General features: G+C 41.5%; 1 protein-coding gene across 2 annotated transcripts in view; it reads left to right on the forward strand.

Annotated features, from left to right (window-relative positions):
- Positions 1-2,209: 2,209 nt before the first annotated feature.
- Kat6a (lysine acetyltransferase 6A) overlaps positions 2,210-24,276 on the forward strand; it is an 80,433-nt gene continuing 58,366 nt past the window's right edge. Inside the window, exons 1-3 of one of the 2 annotated variants that reach the window (XM_034520045.2) lie at positions 2,210-2,323; positions 4,136-4,222; positions 4,560-5,473. In XM_034520045.2, coding sequence (XP_034375936.1) covers positions 4,874-5,473 — 600 coding nt within the window. In that variant the 5' untranslated portion in view covers positions 2,210-2,323; positions 4,136-4,222; positions 4,560-4,873. The remainder of the gene's footprint in view (positions 2,324-4,135; positions 4,223-4,559; positions 5,474-24,276) is intronic. The other variant, XM_034520046.2, reaches the window with a different exon arrangement.

A 24,276-nucleotide genomic window follows, 5' to 3' on the forward strand; every position in this document is an offset into this window, starting at 1 on the left:
ACTACTAATGTTACTCTCAATGAAGTTACAAATGAAGAAATTATGTCCCAGGCCATAGTCACTCAGAATGGACCCAGAATAAACTCTCCAATTCCCTTTAAGATGAGGGCTGTGGTTGGTTTGATTGACAGAGGAAATAATCTTCAGCTGTCTGAATTGTCTCAAAGATCAACAAACAAAACAAAGCACCCCAGCAGAGCCCAAGGGTTAGGCTAACTCTGTCCTCTTGGACTGTGGCTGTACTTTCCAAAGCTGATCTCTCTTTGCTGCAAAACTTACAAGGATCTTTGAGCATGCCTTTTAGTAATATATATCTAAAACAAACAAAACGGGTACATGCGAGTGTGTCCGTTCTTGGAGGCCAGAGCATGATAACCGGTGCCTTGCTCTGTCATTCTCTACCATACTCCCTTGAGATGGTGTGCCCACTGAATCTTGATCTTGGTGATCCTTCTGTCTTCAAGTTTTTCTTCTAATAGTAATGGAATGTAACCTGGGTTTGTAAAGAAATGATTTCCGGTGAACCAATAAACCTCTCCCCAACTGCATGTCATCAATGTCAGTAAAGGGCACTGCAGCCAGCCCACGTTTGTTTTTCCAGGCTATTACTAATAGTTTCAACAGTCTGTTGTGCATAATAGTCTGGCCAAAAATTAGGGTGGAGAAGGGCTACACAGATCTGAGAGCAGAGAATGAGGTTTTGAGACGGGACAAGAGGTGAGGTGTAAACATTTCTCAGCAGCTGACAAACGCTTATTCACTATAAGCGCTGTTTTAAGCCTTTGCCCTTGACATCATGTTAGTTAGACTCTGGGATGCCAAATGGCACCGTGGAAGAACATTTACCTGGGAATATATTAAAAGCATTAGGACTACATCTTAACTGTAAAATGAATAAAGCCAAAAACAAACGAACAAACAAACAAACCCACCAAACAGACCCGAAAACACAGCAGAGTTCAGAAAAGAAAGTAATATCAAAGTTTTAGCAGCGACTAGCAGGTGGGTTTTTTTGGTTGTTTGTTTTTTTGTTTTTGTTTGGCAAAGCTGTGATAAAATGAGGTCTCAGGGTAACAGTCTAGGAAGGGCACCCAAAGCAAGTACAAGGGTAGCAGCAATACTAGCCTCAAACTGTCTCAAACTGTTGAGCTTTAACGTGGCTTTCCAGGGAAGGGGTGTGTGAGCGCGTGAGTCAATCTCAAGAGTTTCTAGTGGATCAAAGACAAAGAAACAGATAGCCAGTAGCGGAGAGACTTGCCCTAGCCAAGTGTCTTGCCATTCAGCCATCAATCTGCAACAGGGCAGGAAAGGAAGAGAAAGACCCAGGTTCCACGAGCAACCGTGTCATAATAGCTATGTGACCTTGTCCAAGTCTTAGAAACCGAGCTTGGGGGGCGGGGGGTTGCTGTTTCTTATAAACATGTTTCCAAGGTTTAGCAACTTGCGGACGGGGTGGGGAGTGGGGGGTCAGAGAGTGTGCCTGGGTGGGCATCCTGCTAGCTGACAGGGTGTCCAACTTCGTGCCCTCTCCCCTTTCTAGCCAGACTCTATTCTTTGAACCACGGGGATGAGCGGTTTGAGTGCAGAGTGAGCAGAAAGGCGAAGGCAAAAAGACGGGACTCCTACCATCGCGTCCCCCCGCCCAGCCACGGAGCTCCGGGAGCCACCGTGGGGAGGGGGGCCCCCGCAGCACGGAGACAGACGCGGGGCGTGCACGCCCGGGCGCAAAGCAGCGCCTGGGAACCGGACGGACGCCGCGCGCGGGGCGCTCGGAGCTTACTAGCTACGGGTTTCGGCGTCGCGCCGAAGCCGCCCCACCCGAGCGCCCGCCCCAAATTTCCCGGGCTGGGTAATCCGGGTGCACCTTCCGATTGTGGCCCCGCCATCCATCCGCCAGCTCTCAGCGCGTGAGAAAGGAGGAGGGACGCCCCCAGCTGTTGGCCTCCAGCCCGGCCAACTCCCGCTTCCACCCGGGCTTCGGCCTTTTGTACCCGCCCCACGTGACCCGCCCAGCGGCTCCCCCCACACCCCGTCGCCCCGCCCTCCCGCCCTTCCCGGCGACGAGCCTGCTCTTCCAGCTACCGGCTGCCCTCCTTCCGCGCTCCTCGGCTCCTCCCCTCCCTCCCGCCCGCGCAGGCTGTTCCCGCTCCCTCCCCAGGCAGCCGTTCCCTCGCGACGCTCCCCTCCCCCCGCGGCTGTTCCGCCGCCTGGCCTCCCCTCCCCCCAGTCGGAGCTCACTGTCTCCAAGATGGCGGCCGTGTCAGTTTGGGGCATCTCCGCGGTCCGGCCCGGGCCCCCGGGATCTCGGCTGTCTTCCCCCCAGGTAAGTAGCCGAGGGGCAGCCCCCGGTCGCTCCCAGCTGCCGAGCCCGAGGCTAGGCCGCCCCGGAGTCTGCTTCGGCGCCTCGCGGGGTCGGCGGGCTGCTGCAGGCCCCGCCGCGGCCTGCGCCGCCTCCCGCTGCTCTGCGCCAGGCCTCGGGCTGGGCGCCGCGGCCGCCCCCTCGCGTCCGACTCCGCGGCCGGGCCCGCGCCGCCCTCCCGGCTCGCGCCTACGGCCCGCCGCCGCCCTCGCTCCGCCGGCGGCCCACTCCGGGAGCCGGGGCTCACGGGCGCCGAGCAGCCAGGCCGCGGAGCCTGGGGCTGCTGTGCGGGCTCGCCCGCTCTCCCTCGGGGGCGCGCCCGCCGTCCGCCCGCCGCTCCCGGCGCCGGGCGCGCACTCCGGGCTGTGCGGAGTGCGCGGAGATCCGAGCGGGGTTGAGCGGTGCGGGGTGACAGCCCGGTGGGTGCCGCGGTGTGGAGCAGGCAGCACGTGTGGTGTTGTGTCTGTCGGACTGTCAGCCCCCAGCCGGGACGGGTGGCGGCGGGCTTGCCTGTCAAGAGCTCTGCGACTTTGGGCCGGACCTGCCCGACCTGTCAGGCTCCGTCACAGCCGGTGTCCCCTCGCTGCTCTCCGGAGCCGGTCCCTAGGAGCTAAGAGCTTGGAGGAGCTGGGGATAGAGCTTAGGATGCTCCTAACTCCACGTGATTTCATTGTTAACTTACTCTTTGGGCTGTGTTTCCATAGAATGGGAACGGCGGAGCGGTCCGTTGGCAAACTGCGGGGCTCTGCGGCTTCAAGTTTTTTAAAGTTCCTTGGGCTTTAAATCGAGGGCGCGAAGATGTATTTTGGCTTGGGAGCCAGAGCGGGAAGGGCTTTCGGAGCCGGTTGGTCTTTCTTTCTAGCCGCTAGTGTACTTTCTGAGTTAGGGTTCAGATCCTCAGAGCGTTGGTTTCTGCAGACTTGGAGATTGGGGAAACTTCCGGCCGGAAAGACAATGAGTGGCTGTCATTCATTCTTTCACCTGAAAACTCAGCCACATAGGGTGTTCCCAACTTCTTAGGTCTTAGTTCTCGTTACTTGAAAGTTAATGTCTACATAAAAAACTTCCCTTGAGTAATAATTCTGATAGGACCCCCCCCCCCCGGGGGGCGACTATATTACTTAGCTAATTTTGAAATACATTTTGGGTCCAGGTGCTAATGTTTTGTGGCCCCTCTTGTTTTCTTATTAGAGTTACAATACTGTTTCTTCCCACTTGTATCAGTTTGCCTGCACACTGTTAGGAATACTTGCTGCAGGAATGCCCCCACCCCTTTTAGCTGTGTTTGGATTATACTGGAGAAGTTCAAAGTTAGTTTTGGAGGAAAAAGTTCAGAAGTAGTAGTTTATTTGTTTTTGTTTTACTGACTAATGTTCACTCTGAGATAGCAATCTCAAAGTTAAATTTTTATCAGATCATAGGCAATACTTGTTTTCTATATTGTATATTTTATATGTATCTGCATTTGATTCAAATGATTGCAGGCCTTTCTTCTAGTTTATCTGTGCATTGTTTATAAGTACTTTGACAGTTGCTATTTCCTTCAGTATGTGGGTATTGGTGAAAGTTTAAATTAAATTGGATTCTTTCAAAATTCCTTAAGCCCTTTCACACTAAGGTGTTTTTGTTTGCATTAATATCCTTACTGTGGTGTGTGAAGCCTGTTTACTTCCTGTAGTATAGGCACTGGTCAGATCGTCAGTGGTTTTCTGCAGATCTGACTGTTTTCTATCCACTGGAATTTTGAAAGATGATTCACTTTTGCTTTCATTGCAGGATTCTTTCTGCTAATCCAGATACTTGTTGAAGTGCTGAATAGTTTCTTGGGGAAAAATGTGGAGGACGAATTGAACCCATAGACTGGTGAGCACAGATTTTGGAGAACAAACTAGCATCCTCTGGTTAGTTATAGCTGAGGCCATTCATAGACATCTTTATTTCCTCATTTTACTTTAACTACTCAGCTTTTTTTTTTTTTTTTTTTTTTTAAATCCAGTGATTTCCAGTTGATTGTTTGGAATATTGGTAGCACTATATTTACACTCTTAGGGGCGTTGTTACACAGTGCTTTAAGAAACGACCAGGATGTCTCAGTGGATCACTGATTTACAGAGCAGGAATGACTAGGATGTCTCGTGGATAACTGATGTACAGAGCAGGCCTTGGTAGAAAACTGACATCATTTTAATTTCTTTTTCAGGTTTAAGATGCTCGTTTTCTGCTGGAAGCTGAGAATGAGATGTGTGGAACCCAAGAGTGTGTGTGGTGTAGACACCCATGCGAGGTGCTGGTGAGGAGTTTGAAGATACGTCAGACAAACCAGTCGTTTTGATTTCTGAGGTAAAAGTAGGCTGTAATTCTATTTTGTGAAAGGAGGGAAGACTCAGGCCAGAAATCTTGTATGCTATGGTTAACTGGTTCCCATCCTCCGAGAATCCTGTTTTCCATGGTGTAAGACTTACTCAGCATCAGGATAAGGGATAACGACTCTATGGATATACAGAATCCTTCACCATGGTAAAACTCGCTAACCCGCTGTACACGGAGTGGATTTTGGAGGCCATCAAAAAAGTCAAGAAGCAGAAACAACGACCTTCAGAGGAAAGGATATGCAATGCAGTGTCTTCATCCCATGGCTTGGATCGGAAGACTGTTCTAGAGCAGTTGGAGCTGAGTGTTAAAGATGGGACGATTTTAAAAGTCTCAAACAAAGGTCTCAATTCCTACAAAGATCCTGATAATCCTGGGCGAATAGCACTTCCTAAACCTCGAAACCATGGAAAATTGGATAATAAACAAAGTGTGGATTGGAATAAATTACTCAAACGGGCATTTGAGGGCTTAGCAGAGTCTGGTGGTTCAACTCTGAAAAGCATTGAGCGCTTTTTGAAAAGCCAGAAGGATGTGTCTGCTGCCTATGGAGGCAGTGCTGCCTCTGGGTTTCACCAGCAGCTGCGATTGGCCATCAAGCGTGCCGTTGGTCATGGCCGACTCCTTAAAGATGGACCTCTCTACCGCCTCAACACTAAGCCAGCCAGTGCTGAAGGGAAAGAGGGCTGTGAGTCGCTCTCGTGTTTACCTCCCGTGTCACTGCTTCCTCATGAGAAGGACAAGGTAAGAAACATTGTCAGCACTGTGCTCATAGGCCAGTGGCGTAGTCACCTTCACAGTCCTAGGAAGTTACACACAAGGTCAAGGCTTGGGGGGCTTCCTGAGCTCTCGCTGTGAAAACTGACTAGATTTTAATTGTTTTAGTACTTTGAAGTCTTTGAAGTCTTACAGCCAGAGTATAGAGTGCTGACAACTACAAGAACATATTTAGCTTAGCATGAAAACTTTTGATTGAAGGTTCTTTATTACCTTACTGTTGGAACTTGATGAACTTAGAAAGGCTGGAGACTTGACTTTGACAGGCATGAGACAGAGTCTCATGATCCATAGTAGGGGGGATAGCAAATCAGTCATTCCTATTTCTGGGTATGGTACAGCTTCCTATCATGTTATAGTTTGATTTTTTGTTTGTTTTTTATTTTTTATTTTTTTGAGAGAGAAGTTCTTGCTATAAAGTTCAGGCTGGCCTCAAACCTTACTTCCATATTCTTGCCTCTGCCTCCTGAGGAGTGCTGGAATAAAAAGTGTGTGCCATCACACGCAGTGTGCCTTTGTATGTAATAAAATCCTAGACGTTATTATTTGTGACGGCAGTAGTTCTATGGGCTAGGAATACAGTATTCTGTATTGTCAAAAGATCTGGAGTGTTTCATACATAGACGCGTCCCTTACTCTGTGGTGCTAGTACTGTTATTGTATGAACATGAAGATATAGCAACAGTACATTTTGGCCTTTAAGGAAAATCCTTGGGAATGGAGCAGTTTGTGTGCGACTGTTCTTTTACGTCAATAGAAAGTGTTATATCAGTACAATGTACTCTGTATTATTATTTGGAGAGTGAGCTGTTAATTAGTTGTATACTTAGTGTATATATCGTGGAAGGTACTTCTGGGCAAAGACTTGTTATTTGTTTAACCTTTTTTTTTTTTGAGATCATAATATAATTACATTTCTCCGTTCCCTTTACTCTCTTCAAACCCTCCCATGTATCCCTCCCCAATCGCCTTCAAATTTATGTCTTATTTTTTTCACCAGTTGTTATTGGGTGCATACATACATATGTAAATACATATGTACATATTGCATATATACATATATATCCCTAGAAGATAAGCTGCTCAGTCCTTAAGCGTTTTGATTGGCTATGGTTTTGTGTAGTGGTCTCCGGTTGTTGCAAAGAGCAGTTTCCAATTGCAAAGAGGGGTGTGCTTACCTGTGGTATAGGACAAATGGTAATCAATTGTTGCTGGGGATTGAGTAAATTAGTCCCGTTCCTTCTCCAGTAACCATGACTTCACTAGCACTGAGTAGTTAGGTTTCTAGTACTAGACATGGGATCTCTCTTGTTGAGCAGGTAGGAAGTCCCATTAAAGAGCTGATGGTCACCATTAAGGTATGTGTGCTACTCTTGCACCCTGAAGGCTATGCCATGTTGGTCCTTGATGTGGTTCATAGGCCTCATAGATAGATGAGACTGTTAGTTGCCCCCTTCCTTTGGAAGCTTACATGGTACCTTCTGATACCATCAAAGCTAGTCCTCAGGGAAGGGGCATTCAGGTCAGTTCCACCTCAGGATCCTCTGGGTTCTCTTTCTGAAGTACATGACATCTTCAGCAATAGGCACTTGCCTCTGGGAGTAACCAAGGGAAACAGCAGTGGATTTATGTTTTGGAAGTCTCTTATATAGTCTTGACCAACCTCACAAAAGAGAGGGGTTCTCTTGCCTGGTATTGAGGTTTTTATTAGGTGGTCTGATAGGTTATTAGAGGGGGTACCATCAGTCTACATGAGAAAAGTTCATTAAAAGTATGTATGTTTTTGTTTTGGTTTGTGTGTATGTAGTTAATAGTGATTCCTTGTGGCTTATGCAGGTAGTCCTACTGTCATTTATTTACCCACCTTGCTCCTCCTTGTGTGTTCACTTTCCCCCTCATCTCTAAAGAGCACACACCTCCTTCCCATTTTCCCAATCAGCTCACTTGATCACTTGTATCCTGCTATCCCTCTGTTGCTCCCATCTTGTGCGTTTATCTCCTTCTTGCTCTCCATAAGGAGGAGCCCCCGTATTTTACTCTCATTTGAGAGAGAAACAGAGAGAAAGAGAGAAAGAGAGAAAGAGAGAGAGAGAGAGAGAGAGAGAGAGAGAGAGAGAGAGAGAGAGAGAAAGCGTGCACACAGAGGCCAGAAGAGGATCATTCAGAGCTAAATAGATGGTCATGGGCTAAATGAAGCAGGTGCTTGGAACTGAACTTGGGTCCTGTGGAAGAGCAGCAAGAACTCTTAGCAGGTGAGTCATCTTGCCATCCTTCCTTGTAGTTATTAGCATCCCATTAAACTACAATTTTTTTTATTTAAATAACAATTAGAAAGTAACAATACTTTTGTTTTCTTGTAGGAGTGTTGAAACCTCTCTTTTTCTAGGTAGTCCAGATTGGGCTCAGCCTTGTAGAAATCCTCCTGCCTCACCTCCCAGTACTGGTATTAGAGGCATGTACCACCATGCCTGGCAGTGAGTGGTATATTTCACTGGTGAAGTATTTAATTATTTTGTAATAATTTTAAAAATTATAATTACACAAATTTCCCTCTTCCCCTTACTCCTTTAAATTCCTCCTATGCACCTCCCTTAGTCTCGTAAATTTACGCCTTCTTTTCTTTAGCTGTTACATGTACATATATAATGGTGTGTGCGTGTGTGTATATTTATAAATATATAAGTACAACTTGCTCAGTCTGTATAATGTTCCTGTATGTATCTGATCTCAGGCTTGGTATTGGAGAACCAGTTAGAGGGACTGTTCCTGTAGAAGACCATTTATCCCTCTCCAGTATTCTTCAGTTGCCTGCAGTCCTTTGACCTCTCAAGCTCCCCCTTACTGTGTTAGCATGTTCATTGGTGTTGTCACAGGTCTTATTTAAGCAGACATGTTGATAAGACTTCATAGGTGTAGTCTCTGGGTGTAGTTTCTAGGAGACACAGGTTCACAGAAAACTTCCTGTTCCCTTGGCTCTGAAAATCTTTCCTTTGGCTCTTCTGCAGTGATCCCTGAGTCTTAGGTGCAGGGTTTATGATGCAGATGTACTGGTTGGGACTGGCCTTTACAACTCAGAATTTTGATCAGTTGTGGTTTTCTGTAATAGTTTCTGATGCAAATAGAAGTTTCTTTGATGAGGAGTGAGAAGTACACTTACTATGGTATGAGGAGAAATAGTTAGGCTATAATTAGGGATTATGCTGCTGTAGTAAAGTGGTGGTTGTAGGTTTCTTCTCCAAGATCCATGACTTCACTAGCCCTAGGTGTTGGCTAGGTTTCCAGTACCAGGAATTATTTCTTGCCTATTGGGCTGGTCTTAAGTCTAACTAGAGAGCTGTTGGCTACTACCAGGTGTGCATTCCACTACTACACCCTTAGGGTTAGTGTACCATGCTGGCCATGTTTGTGGGACATAGGTGTGATATGATAGCTGGGTAGGACTGTTGGTTGCTTCCCTTCCTTAGAAGGTGCCTTCTAATAAGAAGGCTAGTCTTCAGGAAGGAGGCATCAGGTCTGATCCAGCTCAGATCCTCTGGGCACAGTGTCTGAAGAGCATGGTTTCTTTAGCAACAGGATGAAACTTCCACCTCTGGGAGGCAATCAAGGACATTGGGAAAGCTGTCTGTTTTGAGAGTCTCGGACAGCTTGGATCAGCAACTCAAATCAGGGCTTCTCACATCTGATGTGAATTTTTTGTCTAAAGCTCATGGGAATATTGTCAGCCCATATGGGAGGATTTCATTTAAATTATATATGCATATGTAATACATACTGAGATATTCTTATGTAATTTTAGCTAGATAGATAATAATATGCTTATGACTTTCAGGCAGTTCTTACTGTCATTTTAGCTCCTCCCTCTTTCCTCTGTATTTATTCCTCTTTCCCTCCTTAATCAGTAACTCACTGACAGTCGTTTTCCCATCTATCATCTACTTGGACCTTGCTGTTCCTCTCTCTGTTGCTCTTCCCTGCCCCATGGTTCCTTTATAATTTCATGGTTTCCGCATTTATTCCAGTTTATAGTCACATCTGAAACCTTGGATGTAGGAACCACAAATAGAATTATTATGTGACGTTTGTCTTTCTAGGTCTGGATTACTTCCCTCAATATGATCTTACTCATTTGCCAAGGGTTCATTATAGTGCATTTTAACTTAAAAAGGAACTTCTTTTATTATTTGTTTGTGTGTTTGTATATGTACCTGTGAAGGCCAGAAGAGGGCATTGGATTCTCTGGAGCTGGAGTTACAGGATGCTTTGAGCAGCCTGATGTGGGGCCTGGAACCATATAGGCCTCTGAAAGAGCAGCTTTTAACCACTAAGTCATTTTCAGCTCCCTTATATTTAAAAAAAAAATTACTATTTCTTTAGTTTTTGAGACAAGATCTCATGTATACCAGACTGTTTTGACTATCTCACATAGCTGATGGTGACCTTGAACTTTGTTCATTCCTGCCTGCACCTTCCAAGGGCTGTGATTACAGGCGTGTGCCACCAATGGCAGTTGATATGTTCATTGATCCTAGAGTTTCATGTATGTTTGCCAAGCCGTCTACAAACTGAGCTGCATTCCTACCCTCATTGGTGGGATTTTTAGATATCTATTTTAGGGTTCAGTTTGCCCTGTGAACTTTGAGCTGGAAGCATACTTATGGATTGAGGTCTTTAATCTTTTTTGTTTTGTTTTTTGAGACAGGGTTTCTGTGTGTAACCCTGACTGTAACTGGAACTTACTCTGTAGACCAGGCTGGCCTTTGAATTCAGAGATACACCTGCCTCTGCCTCCTGAGTGCTGGAACTAAAGGCATGCACCACCACTGCCTGATAAGGGTCTGGAATCTTAACAGTTAAAAATACTTCAATTCTGAATGCTCTTACTAAGCATAACGGCTCAAAGTGGGGATTTAGAATAGGAATATTCAGTTGCTGGTGTCTATGTAAATATTAAAAAATCAAGAAAGTCTGGAATCTGAGATACTTCAGATTCTAACTCTGTAAAGTGTTAAAGGATCTCTTGCCTTTCTGTTAACCTGTCATCATGACTTGATGGAGAGTCCTGTTCATAAAATGTCCTCTATCACTAGCATTTTAAAGAGCATAACATGAAAGTGTTAAAGTCAGGAAAGCCCTGTTTCACAGTGTGATGTCGTAAGAATGCCTTTCTGTAGGAACTGTTCTTTCTTTTTTCTTTTGGAACTTTTTTTGATCACATGAAGCTAAGTAAAATATGAGTGGATTATTTTAACTACCATCAAATGATCCAGTGGGATGAATTAGTGGTGTTGCTGTGAATCAGTTATAGTATGTTGTATCTATCTTGTATGTTGTATCTTGTATGTTGTATCTTGTATGTTGTATCTATCTTGTATGTTGTATCTTGGAAGAATGCTTAGGTACTTCATTTATAATAATTCCCCTTGTTTGAAGTATGTGTGTCTGTGTATGTATTGTCTGTCTGTATGCCTGGAATTGAATACAGGAGCTATAAGCATGAGCTATATATAGCATATTTTAATTTTAAAACTATCAGCTTTAAATAAAGTGCCAGTTATGCATATTCTTTAAAAAGCAGCCAGTTAATAATACAGTCCAGGATAAATTTGAATCCTGGAATTCTGGGACTTGACTTTTGACAAGAGCTCTGAGGATCACTGTACAATATTTGCAGCCAACCCTTTCCTAAGGCCTTGCATTATGGGCACTGTATTCAGTAGAAACTTACTGGTTTTCTTCAATTAGAAATATCTGCCCATTACTTCATAGCGCTAATATATTGTGTTACTAACTGAAATGACTTGATTTGGAAGTATACATTTAGGAAGATTGTATTTCTTTTGAGTGAATTCCATGTGCATTGATCCAGTAGAGTTTACTTTGAATTTTGACTTGTTCTTAGCTGCTTTAGTAATAATCGATGAAATTAAAATCGATGAGGTTTGTTCTATTTTTTTAAATGATTTTCATTTCATACACTATTTTCAGTAGTTTATTTTCTGAATGAGTTTCCCCAAAGATTTGAAGAGCCGACTTTCAGAATTATAATACAGTGAACTCAAAAGATGAGAAATGATTACTCCTCTGAACAGATTTTGTATCTCCTCCTTTCATTATATTTCAACTACTTTCCTTCCTCTCTTTGAAACATCTTAGTCAGTTTCTCTGAAGAATGGGTTGGCTTGCTGTTATGACTCTGTATTCTAGATACATAGATGCACGCATCACCAGAGGATATTTGTCAGGATCGAGAAGGGAAGGTGTAGGCCAGAAGTAATTCCACTTTTGTTACCACCTAATTCAAATAGGTGCTGAGCACCTGCTGTAGGCTACACACAATACTTTCGAGTGAAAGGGTTGTCTTTTCTGCAGTTCTGATGTATCTGTTGACCTACTCAGCTGTGGGGTATTATATATAGTTCATGTTCCACATCGCTACCCCTTTTTAAAAAGATGTATTTATTTTTATTCTATGTTGTATGGGTGTTTTGCCTGTACATATGTTTGTGTGCAATTTGAATGCAGTTCCCACAGAGGCCAGAAGAGGGTGTCAGATCTCCTAGAATGGGGATTACAGCTGGTAGTTGTAGTGTGGGGTCTGGAAGTCTGAAGAGCAGCCAGTGCTCTTAACCACTGAGTCATTCTCCAGCCTTGTTGTAACTAGTTCTTGTGATAATTGTCCAAGTCATTAAAACTTTTTGAGGGTATTTTTGAGCAGAATTATAATTTACTGAAACATTTTGATGGAAAAAGAGCTTTAATTAAGCTTGAATTTATTACTTAGCTATGTAAGTAACCTGGACCAGAAAGATTCGGTGGTAAATCTCCTGCTTCCTGCAGTTGTTTCCCAACACAGTAGTTAATTAGGACAGCCCAGATTATCTAATTTTACTGGAATTTGTATTCTAAGTTTATAGAGTGACTGAAGTTTTGACAACTTAAATTCTTTTGATGATGTGTTTTTTTTTTTTTTACAATTGTTTGTGTCTATATCCATATCCATACACAGACACATGCACATATGTGTACAGATGTCCACAGAGGCCAGGGGGGTTAGATTTGACTGTGAGCAGCCCTATGTGAGTGCTGGGAATTGAACCCAGACTCTTTAGAAGGACAGTAAGTGCTCTATACTACTGAGCCGTGTCTCCAGCTCACAGCTTAGATTTTTATGTAGAAATACTAAAATGGGCTATGTTAAACAAATTAATAGATAAATCAGTCAATTAATCAATCAATAAGATGGGATATGTTTTCAAGTTACTGAGAAGGAAGCATGATAAAGTTGTAGCTGTTAGCGAATAGCTGTTAGTATAAAACTGTTTCCTATTTTATCTAATTAGAATGGTAATGTTAGTAAGAATAATTTGTAATTGGTAATTAATTATCCTATTGCTGGGATACTTTATTAAGAATGCAGTGAATAACTGTTCTGCTTAATAGAGCTATTGTTCCAAAAAAAAAAAAAAAAATCACCACCTCCCTCCGCCTCACCCCCCTAAAAAAACCCCAAACTTCTAGGTACAAAAAGATCTGCCAAAAAAATGATAGTACGGTGACATAGGTGACATAGGTGACATAGACATTTGCTGTCCCTCTAAAGCGGCTGGGTTCAATTCCCAGCCCCGATATAGGGCTGATCACAGTGGAATCTGACCCCTCTGGCTTCTGCAGACTAAGTTTGAGTCATTGGCAGAATACTTGCCTCGAATATACAAGGCCTGTGTTTGATCCCAGAACTACCCAAAATAGTTGATTTTTGTCATGTTATTAAATTGGAACTGGTTTAATCTTAATTTTTAAAATAATCAGTAGTATTTATTCATGTGGTATAATTTTGTATCACACATTTCCTTCATTGTTTTTACTGTTTTTGTGGTGACTGTTAACAAGTCAGCAGTAGATTAGTTGTAAAGACACTTAGGAATTAGCTTTAATTCCTTAGATGTGTTTATTTTATTTGTATGTATGTGTGTATGTCTGTCTGCTTGTCTGTCTGTGTGGGAGTGAGGAGGGTGGGAAGGTGCATATGCAGAGAATCTTGAGACCCAGGCTAGCTTGGGTTTTATATATATAGCAAGAGCCTGTCTCAAAAAAAAAAAAAAAAAAAAAAAAAAAAAGTCTCATTTAGCACTCACTATATATAGTGTTAAATACCCAGGAGAAGCTTGAGAAATTCATAGTATTACCAGTAAACCATACAGGGAAGGCAGCAGACAACAAATTGGGTAGTGGAAAAAAGTGTTTGTGTAAGATTTGCTATATGTAAAAGAAGATAGCTCCTTCCTGTGCCTTCCATTTTTATAGAGTGAGGATAGATTCTGTATTGATACAAAGAAGTGTTATCAGACCTGTATGACTAAACTCTTTTCCAGTAAATCGTCAGTTGCATTTGGCCCAGAGTGCCATTGTTGGTTTGCAATTCTTTTAATTTAGTAGACAGGTTCTGTGTTTTGTTTGTTTGTTTTGTTTTGTTTTTTTCGAGACAGGGTTTCTCTGTGTAGCCCTGGCTGTCCTGGAACTCACTCTGTAGAACCAGGCTGGCCTTGAACTCAGAAATCCACCTGCCTCTGCCTCCCAAGTGCTGGAATTAAAGGCATGTGCCACTGCTGCCAGGCTGGTTCTGTGTTTTCTTAATCTCTGGGCTTTGTATAACTTACAATAACAGAACTTGGAACATAATATAGATGCTTTGAGTATGATGATATATGTTGGTATTTCAAAGTCTTATTATTTAGGGAATCTTTAAATATCGGATTCTTTCAACATTTTCTTATTTATTTATTTTTTTTCTTATTTTCTTGAGACAAGATCTCACTGTGGCTCAGGTTGGCTTAGAATTTGCAATAATCCTTCAGTGCCAGCCTTTTAAAACAGAATTACCTAGATGAACATCCCAGTTCTTTCTTCCTTTGGTACTCTGAGACAGGGTCTCTCTAGGTAGCCCTATCTGTTCTGGATCTCACTATGTAGATCAGGATGGCCTCACAAGTGCTAGGATCAAAGTAATGTACCATCATGCCCTTCAAAATCCCTGTCCTTTCTAAAGCAGTAGGTGGTGACATTAATTGTCTTTAGAAATACCCGAGAAGCTTTAAAAAATAGTCAGGAAAACAAATTAGACCCCAGCAGGGTGGAAGAACCCAGGTTTCCATGGGATGTGTCAGTCTTTGTGTCTGGGTGCAGTGGAAGTTAAGGAGCACGTGCTAGTACTTAGAGCCAGGGTCTCTGGGATGGGAAGTCCTTGGGATGCAGAGGATATAAAAAGTAAGTTTTAATTTAGTCACTGAAATTTAGTTAAGTGAGACAACATATTCGACACTCTCTTGTGAACATAAGACTGTGTACTTCTGGCACTCTAACTTCTTTTTGACCCCTGACTGCCATTTCTCTAGTTGTCCCCTTTCTCCTTACTCCTCCCCACTTGTTAAGTCACTTGCAGGATTCTGATGGTGGGTACTAGCCTAATACTAACCAAATGTAATTTTAAAAATTGCATGAGTGAAAGAGTTCACCTTGTGGGAATTAGTGTGGTTCTCTCTTTGTACTGTTGTAGGTCTTGAGTTGTCATGCTTGGCTGCAGGCACCTTTACTCCCCGAGTCGTCATTTCATTGGCCTTTAAATGCTCTTCTTATAATGCAGGGTTTAGGAATTGCCCTCCATTAGTTCTGGTATTTTTGCATCCTGTTTGAAAATCCTTACTTTAAAAAGTTAAGGCAGACATTTTCCTCTTCTGCTCTTCTGCAGGACTGGTTTTTATTGTAGAGGCCATCCAACCATGTGATAGGGTTCTACTCACAGATTGGTAGGTGCTGCTCTCAGTTTTGCCTTCTGCTAAGGATTTGTCTCTATGTAATCTGTTTGCACTATAGTAATTCAGCATTTCCTTCATCATCTTTGATTTTCTCATTCAGTACATGCTTCTGTTTTCCCTTTCATAGGTAGAATTGACTCTATCCATCCGAATAAGCTAATTCTCCAGAACCAAAGTTATAGACCATTGTGAGTAGTCACTATGTTGGTGCTTGGAATCTAGCTATATGTTCTTCTGGAAGAGTGCCAGTGCTTGTAACTGCTAATCCAAATTTCCAGCCCCATCTTGTTAACTTTCTTCATCTTTAAGTTCTTTTGTAAAAAACAAAACAACAACAACAATAATAAAAAAAAAAAAACCTGTCTTCATTCCTGATCTGCTGCAATTTGGCATTTGCCCCTACAGTATTCTTATAAATGATTTTTATTTATTTATTTATTTATTTTACTTTTTTTGGACCTGGAGTCTTGTCATGTAGCGTAGGCTAGCTTTGAACTTTGGATCTTGATTCTGTCTCAAGAGTAGTGGGATTAGAGTTGTGTGCTACCACTCCTGGCTTTAGATGTGTCTTTAGCAGTTTCCAGGCTTGTGTTACTGACCTCCCAGCAGCCTTTGTACTTGTCTGTTCTTCTCTCCCTCCCCTCAGGATAAATCTTCCCAAGCATCAGTCTTCCCTCCTGTCTGTCTGCTAACAATGTTTCAGTTTCCTGCAAACATCAGTCTTCCCTCTTGTCTGTCTGCTAACAATGTTTCAGTTTCCTGGCACTTTATCTTATGCATTTATCTTACTTGTTATCCCTCTGGTTCTACTGTATTGTTTTTACTTCCTGAGTTATCTCCAGACCTCTCTTCACTGATGATAAATTTACTTTCTTAATTCCAGAACTCTCTTCTGGATTCTGGACTTGTCTAACTCATTGGACAACTTTTATCTGAATTATTTCTCAGGTTAATGACCCAGCTGGGACTTGTTACTTTGTTTTAACTTGCTCTCCTAAGTTGTTCCTCTAATAAGAGCCATTCCTATTGACTAATGCTTAAAGTGGGGACTTCGTTTTCACACTTCATTTGTCCTTTAGATTTTGTTCTAAGCTCTTCCCATTCTTCTGGTACCCTTGAATATCTGTTAATTAATCTCGTCTCCATTCTAGTGATGTTATTGAAGTTACCTCATCTCCATCCTGCTGTTTTCAGCACTTCTCTGATGCCTGACTTAGTTTCCTCATTGGTTTTCTTGCCTCCAATATCTTCCTCTCTTTCCAGTCAGTACACTTGTCCAGAGTTACTCTTTGAAGGGATTAAGAACCTTGGCCAGACCATCTGGTACTGCTTGCTTTAAGACCTTGGGTAATTTGCTTAATACTTTCCTACCACACTTTTCCCTATAGAATGGAGATTAACAGTGTTTATTTTATAATGAAGCTGTGAGGATTTGTGTTGAATATACATCAGTGTTAATGAAGTTTGTGTAGTGATAGAAGTACTGTGGAGCTGTGGTCTTCTGTAGTAACTATGGCCACAGTGAGCTGATGAGTTCTTTAACTTAACCATGAATGGTGGTTAACTATCATTAATTAATTAATTAATTAATCATCATTAATTAATGATGTTGAACCATCTCGCCAGCCTCCTAGATCTCACTATCCTCCCCAGCAAACATGTCTTCTGTGCTTTTTATTTATTTTATTTTGAGACTGTGTCTGACTGTGTAGCCCTGGCTGACGCTTGAACTCAGAGAGATTTGCCTTTTTGTGCCTCCCAAGTGGTGGAATTGAAAGCAGGCACGTTAGGCTCAGCATGCTTTATTTCTAAACTGTAGTTTTGTGTGAATGAATAATGTTCTACCTGTGTGTAAACGGTTCCCACAGAAGCCAGAAGAGGGGGTCAGAGCTCCTGGGACTGAAGTTATAGAGAGTTGTCAGCCAGCATGTGGGTACTGGGAGTAGATCCTTCGTCCTCTGGAAGAGCAGTGCACTTTACTGCTATGCCAGCTCTCCAGCCCCACGCTTTGAACTTTTAAAGAAGCTTTATGTACAGTACTATGCTTTATTTGATTCACGGTTAGGGTAACTTCCAAGCTAAACAAGACACAGTTACTTAGTTTTAAAAAGGTTTAGATTTATTGGAAAACTGATTCAACAGAGGCAGAACACATCAGTGAGGCAAAGGTGAACACTTTGTTCTCATTATGTAACAGTAGACCAAGATTTTAATAAACACCTGCAACTTTAGAACATGAGAAAATATCATTTAAACCAAAGAGGATAAGCACTCCCACCACAGCTGGGACTTTGGTGGCTCCTCTCCTTTTTCCTCGGCTGTCATCGTCATCACAGGATGCACTGCAAGAGAGACAGCACAAGGATGTGAGGGTTGGTGTGTGTGAAAACAAGTAAAAGTAGTTACATACACATTTGAAACTGTCAAATCAAACAACCATTTCAAAGGTAGACAAGAGAACATGTTAGTGTATTGTTGGTAGATAAGCGTAAAATAGGACAGCCACTATGGAAAACAATATAGAGGTACCTCAAGAAATTAAACGTTTAAGTATCACATGACTCAACAATCTTTTTCTGGGTATATAACCAAAATAAATGAAGCTACCAGCCTCTGAAGGTACTGTTACCCACACACTCATTAAAGTATAATATAACACTTGAAAACACTTGAATAATGTTTGTGTCTTTCCTAGATCAGTGGATAACTTGAAATCCATTTGCATTTTATTATTATGTCTTAAAACAAAAATCATACCGTTTCCCACAATGTGGATAAGGTTTAGTATGTTACATTAAGTAACAAGGCCAGGCAATACATAAAATATGGCCTGTGTGTGTGTGTGTGTGTGTATGTATGTGTGTATTCTAAAAAACAACAGAAAGAATTGAATACCCAGAGATAGAAGATAAAGTGTTTATGCAGTAGTATTGTGGAAATGAGATGTAAGTCAAAGATCAAAATCATAGTCATGTAGAATCAACAGGCCTGAGGATCTGACACACTTTAGGAGGACGTTAGTTAATGCTAGCATCTGTTAACATCTGAGATTTCCTGAGCAAGAGTGCATTTAAGGTATTATTGTTACACTGGATATAAAGTAAGTCAAGAAATGGTGAGCCTTCTTCTTTGCCTGTACCAGTTTATATTCTTATATAACATGACACATGCATATGTATAATCAACTGTTTCAGGACGCAGTTGTCAGAATATATGCTATAACTTAAATCTATGTAATAAAAATAAGAAAAATTTCTTAGGAATTTTTTAGGATAGTTATCACAGACAAGTCAAGACAGATTAAATGATCCATTTTTATTGCAGTGCAAAAGAAATGTTGTATGTAGTTGCTGTGTGGTGGTCATTGAGTCAGGTAGTGTGTGGATACAAAGGAAACAAACAAATGACAGTATATTGGTTGATGTGCTCAGAAGTACCTGCTGTGATTTGTTGTTAAATTTGTGCTGTTGTGTGTTGGGAACTTTTTATATGTAATTTATATGTAATTTTTATTCTCCTTGTATGTTACATAATTTATTTGGCTTTGTCGCTCTTTTTTTTTTTAGATTAAAATATAATTTCAGGGTCTAACCTCAAACTGTGTAGCTAAGGTGACCTCGGATCTTTTGCCTCTGTGTCCAAGTGTTGGGATTCAAGTTCTGTGCCCCACAGTGGATTCTCATTTCTTACTTTGAAAGAAGACTTTACAAATAGCTGTTTCTGGTGTCCTCAGCCAAGCAGAGCAGAGCTAGAGGAGGAGGAAAAGGACAATGACATCATTTCCATAGCTGCATGAAAATGGAATGTCCTGTTTGAAGTATTTCACATTATAAAGGGTTTCCCTGTCACTTCTTTCTACTCTTCAAGCTTAGGACTTTTCCAGCCACACCACACTACCTCTATAGAAAGACTAGAAGTGCATGAAATTAACAAGCATTGAAAAAATCTTGACTGCTAACACTTTTTGCATTTGTTACATTTGTCTGTTAAACCATTTATGAAATCATAGGTGTTATTACTAATCCACATATACAACTTCTAAGATGTTCAGAAAACGTTTTCACGTTGTCAGTGCCAGGTTCAAGTCAAGTGATAGCAATTAGGTTGACAGGATACGTGCTGCTGTACAAGCACAATGAGACTTGAGTGTAGATCCCAAGGACCCATGCTTTATAAAGCCAGGCCCCATATCCATACTCAGCATTGGGTGTGGGGAGGTAGAGACAGGAGGACCCAGGTAGCTCATTGTCCAGCCTGCCTTGCTGAGTCCACCTTCAGTGAAAGACTGTCTCTGAGATCAATAAGTGTATGTATGCATGCATGTATGTGTGTACGTATGTTTGTATGTATGTAGTGACTTTTGGTCTCCACATGCATATATGCACCCACATCTACATGAATACATAGATACACACCACACACATGCAAAACAAAACAGTTATTCTCCTGCACTGCAGAAAGGCTGGGGCCCAGGGTCGAAGTAGATGGTGAGGAAGGCAAGACCAGGCTACCAGGTGAGCTCAGGCTCCTGCTCTGCAGCTGAGAGGTCTCCACAGCTGACACGTCTCCACAGCAGTGGAGGCCTTCTTGCTGCTTATACTTTATAATGTCTGTTTCTTTCAGAGATGTGAATGCCTTTTCATAAGAGGACGGCTTTTCAGAGCCACTCCAGTGTCTGCAGTTTCTCAAAATAACAAGCTCAAAATATGCCAAAAAAGTCTATTTTGGGGTAGCACATTCTGGCCTCCTACAGTCATATTTTTGGGTGGTATATCCTGAGCTCCAGCAGTCTCTGCTGCTTTAGTGAAGGGAAGGTGACATTGAGTGCTGATGAGCAAAAAATACCAAGTCATTTAGCGGGCTTAGTCAAGCCTCCCCAGCCTTCCTCTCATTTCCCTGGTTGGGGCAGGCCTTCAGTTTTTCCTTCACAGGTTGCATAATTATCTTTCAAGATAATTCCTTTCATCAGTGAGTTGTGATGACAGAACCCACACATAGGAAGGAGCATTATGTGTGCTGGGGCTTGAGCAATCAAAAAAGACCTTTGTCCTAAGGGAGTCCTGAAATAGTTTATCCTTCATGTAGAGCACTTAAGTCCAGCCCCTTTTAGCCTATTACAGGTGTACTGTAATTACATCTACTCTATTAAATTCTCTTTCTGTCTCTGTCTCTCCCCCTGAACCCCCACTTCAATACAGACGACAGCAGCCACTGCAGTCAGTTGTCAGCTTTCTCTATTACCAGGTTTACATCTGCAAATTTAGTCAGCTGCAGATTAAAATGAGACTATTGAGTCCATACTAAATGTGTAGACTTCCTTCTTGTCATTTCTTTAGCAATACAGTGTAGCCGTTTACATAGCATTTGTATTGCATTAGGTATTATAAGTAATTCAGATTTAAAATATATTTAGGAGGATGTACAAAGGTTATGTGAATGCTGTGCCATATTATATATGAGACTTTTTGAGCATCCTTTAGAGTTTGGTATCTTTGGAGGTGGGGGCTGGAAACATACTGAGAGACATCCTTAATCCTCACTGACTTATTTATTATCTTAGTGAGATTGTGTTTTTATTTTTGTAAGCATATTGTATTTTTTATGCCTGGATGATGTAAATCTTGTGATTTGCAAAATGTAAATTTCTAACACTTTCCCAGGAAAAATCCTTTTGTCCTACACACACTTTGCTGTGGGGTTTTCATAATTAACAGACCTTCAGAATTAGGTATATCATCTATTCACTTATGTTATAGGTTGTGTTAAGACCTAGAAAAATACAGTAACTTCTTTTTAAAATGTATTTATTGTTTTCTGTGTTTGAATAGTTTGCCTGTGTGTATGTATGTATGTATGCCCTCAGAGGTCAGAAGATGCTGTTGGATACCATGGAACTGGGCTTGTTATAGATGGTTGTATGTCAGTAATGAGAATTGAACATGGGGTTTCTGCAGCTCCAATACCTTCTTAAGGACTTTTATGCGTAGATTCTGGGTCTTGGTTGAATGATTCAGTTGTGTATTTATTTTGTGCATGTGTGTCTGTGTATCTGTGTAGGTGTACAAGTGTGTGTGTGTGTAGAAGGCAGAGGATAAGTTCTGGTGTAGGCCCTCAAGGGCCATCCATCTTTTATTTTTGAGACAGGGTTTTCATTGGCCTGAAAGTTGCCAAGTGGGCTAGACTGCCTGCTCCCTAGCCCCAGGCATCTCCCCGCCTGTGTTTCTGCAACATTGAGATTGCACATACACTTACAACATTGCCTGGCTTTCTTGAAGTGCTTTGTGGGCATTGAACTTTGGCTCTCATACTTGTAGTACAAGTACTTAACCAGATGGCTATTATTGCTCCGCCCCTTGTTTTATACATATATTTTTGATTGACTTCACACTGTAGTTTATTACTTTGTGGGGCATGTATAATATTTTATAGTAGAATCTTTTTTTACCAGTTGTGAACTTTACAGACTTTTGAACAAAATTGGGCTTCAGATTGATGACTACATTTCTGAATAAGGCAAAAGATATTGTTGGTCATTTTGTTCTGTGCTTTGTCACCGAGCTTCAGCAATGTGACAGAAAAGAATCAAAAAGGGAAAGAAGGGAATGCCTTATCTCTGGATTTATATAGTGTTAACTACAAGCCATTGTGGCTTTTAGATTTTTGTTTAGTTCATATTGCTCAGAATGTCGTCATGCATGGCTTGGTGCTAACTCAAAGTTTTCTTAGTCTGTGGCAGAGGGCAAGTGTATTACGAGATTGGGACTAGGTATGGTGGCACATTCTTGTAATCCCAGCATTCACGAGATAGAAGCTAGGAAGGATGACTGTCAGTCTGAGACCAGTATAGTCTCCGTAGTAATTTCTAGGACTGAGTAGCAGGACTCAGAAAAAAAGTAACAAGAGGAAAAGTTTGAGAATAATCATTATACTATTCAAAAACCTTTCCTCCTGTTCCTCTCTGTTAGGTAAAATAGGGTTATTAAATAAATATTGTGGACAATTTTATATTAAAATCACAAAAGCCAAAAAAGTAAGTTTGATGAAAATGAAAGCAAAGATACACACATCTAATTTTAAGTGTTTATTAAATAAAGAAGCAACTTTACATATATAAACTTTCTTTAAAACTGGAAAATGCAGAGCTACTTTTGTTATATGACCTATTCATTTATTTGCCCAATTATTAATAAATTTATGTAAAATAACATACTCTTTGGAATATATGCACAGGGTTGGGTCACTATCACCACAATCAAGGTACTGTCTGTTCCAGAAACTTCCCTCATGTTGTTCTTCTGCAGTTACTTAAGCCTCTTCTACCCCAGCTCTGGCAAACCTTCTTGGAGTTGTTATGCTTCCCAGAGCATTACGTTTTCTAGATTGTGATGTAAATAAAATCATATATAACCTTTGGAATCTTGTTTCTTTCCTGTAACATAATCTATTTAATATTTGTGCTATTTGTATCAGTTGATTACTCCTTTTTATTGCTGAGCTATAGTTATCCATTATCAGAATGTACTATTACTGTCCCATTAAAGCATAGTTTCAGTGCTTGGCAACTGCAAACAGGGCTCCTATAAAATGCAGACAGGTCCTGGATTGTTCAGTAGGCTTTAAATGTAATCACTGCTGTTCTTACGGAAGCAGAAGAATCTGTGTGTGTGCCTGTCTCCGTCTATGTCTCTCCACACATACATCTCCTTCTTACCCCACCCACACACTGACACACACAGACACATACACACTGATACAAAGACTCAGCCTGATTAGACCGAGAGTGGCCACAAACCAAAGAGTGCCAGGTGCCATGAGAGAACTGAAAAGGTCTGTAGAGGGAGTGTGTTTCAGCTGGCACCTTGATTGAAGTCCACTAACTCTGATGACAGATTTGCATGGCATGCGAATGAACGCTATGTTTAGGCTTGGGTATATGACTGTGTATAGTCATATGCTGAAGTCCTAAAAACCCTGAAACTTGGTCTCAAGCATTTTGAATAAGGGCTGCATTGGCTTTTAAAAAAGCAGTTCTAAAATGTATAGAGAAGTATTTCATCACAATTCCTTTTCAAGTGTGTGTGTGTGTGTGTGTGTGTGTACCCAGACACACCCACCGTCCACCTGTGGAGGTCAGAGGGCCTTTGGGAGTCGGTTCTCTCTGTCCATCTTTACATGGACTCTAGGAATTTAACTTGGACTATATATTGTTCATCATGGTTTAAGTTTTTATTTCCCTAATGGTTGTTGTGTAGAGCAGCTTTTATGTGTTTATTTAAATCATTTAACAAAGTGTCCATATTTTTTTGCCGGTTTTAAAAAATTGGTTATTTTTTCTTAGTTTAATTTATTCATCTTTAATTTTTCTTTCAGACTTTTATTCTCTCACAGATAGCCCTTGGGCTCTAGGGAATTAGCAAAATGTTTATATTTTTGTAATTCTTGATGCTTCATGTTTCATTGCTAAAAACTTGGTTTTTAGTTTCTAAAATGAGATGTTCTTTTCTGGCTCCTGATAGATTTGCTCAGTAAGGGAAATGAATTGGCATTTAGTGAACTGTGTTAGATAGTTCTGAGGTTGAAGTGACAAAATCCTTGAGTGAGAAGAGTATTTTGGTAATGAATAGGACCAACCCAGAAGGAATAGTAGGGATAGTGTTGGCTTCAGGGACAACTAAGCGAGAATTAATTTACAGAATTTCCTTCCTTCCAACCCCCCCCCAGGGAATGCCTGAAATGTTGGGTAATGTTGAACCCTGTATATACTAATTTTTTTTATTATTGTACACATCAAGTCGGGTACATAAGGATTAATAATCCCATGTAGTATTTTGTGGCTAAAACTGATTGTGGGTAACTAAAACCTCAGGAGACTGGCCGTGAATGCTGTGTTGCCTAGATTCTCCCATTTGGGGTCCTTGAGTTCTCTCCTGTCTCAGACATCTCCAAATGATTAGGATC

This window comes from Arvicanthis niloticus, chromosome 16 (assembly GCF_011762505.2).
Source record: "Arvicanthis niloticus isolate mArvNil1 chromosome 16, mArvNil1.pat.X, whole genome shotgun sequence".
NCBI lineage: Eukaryota > Metazoa > Chordata > Mammalia > Rodentia > Muridae > Arvicanthis > Arvicanthis niloticus.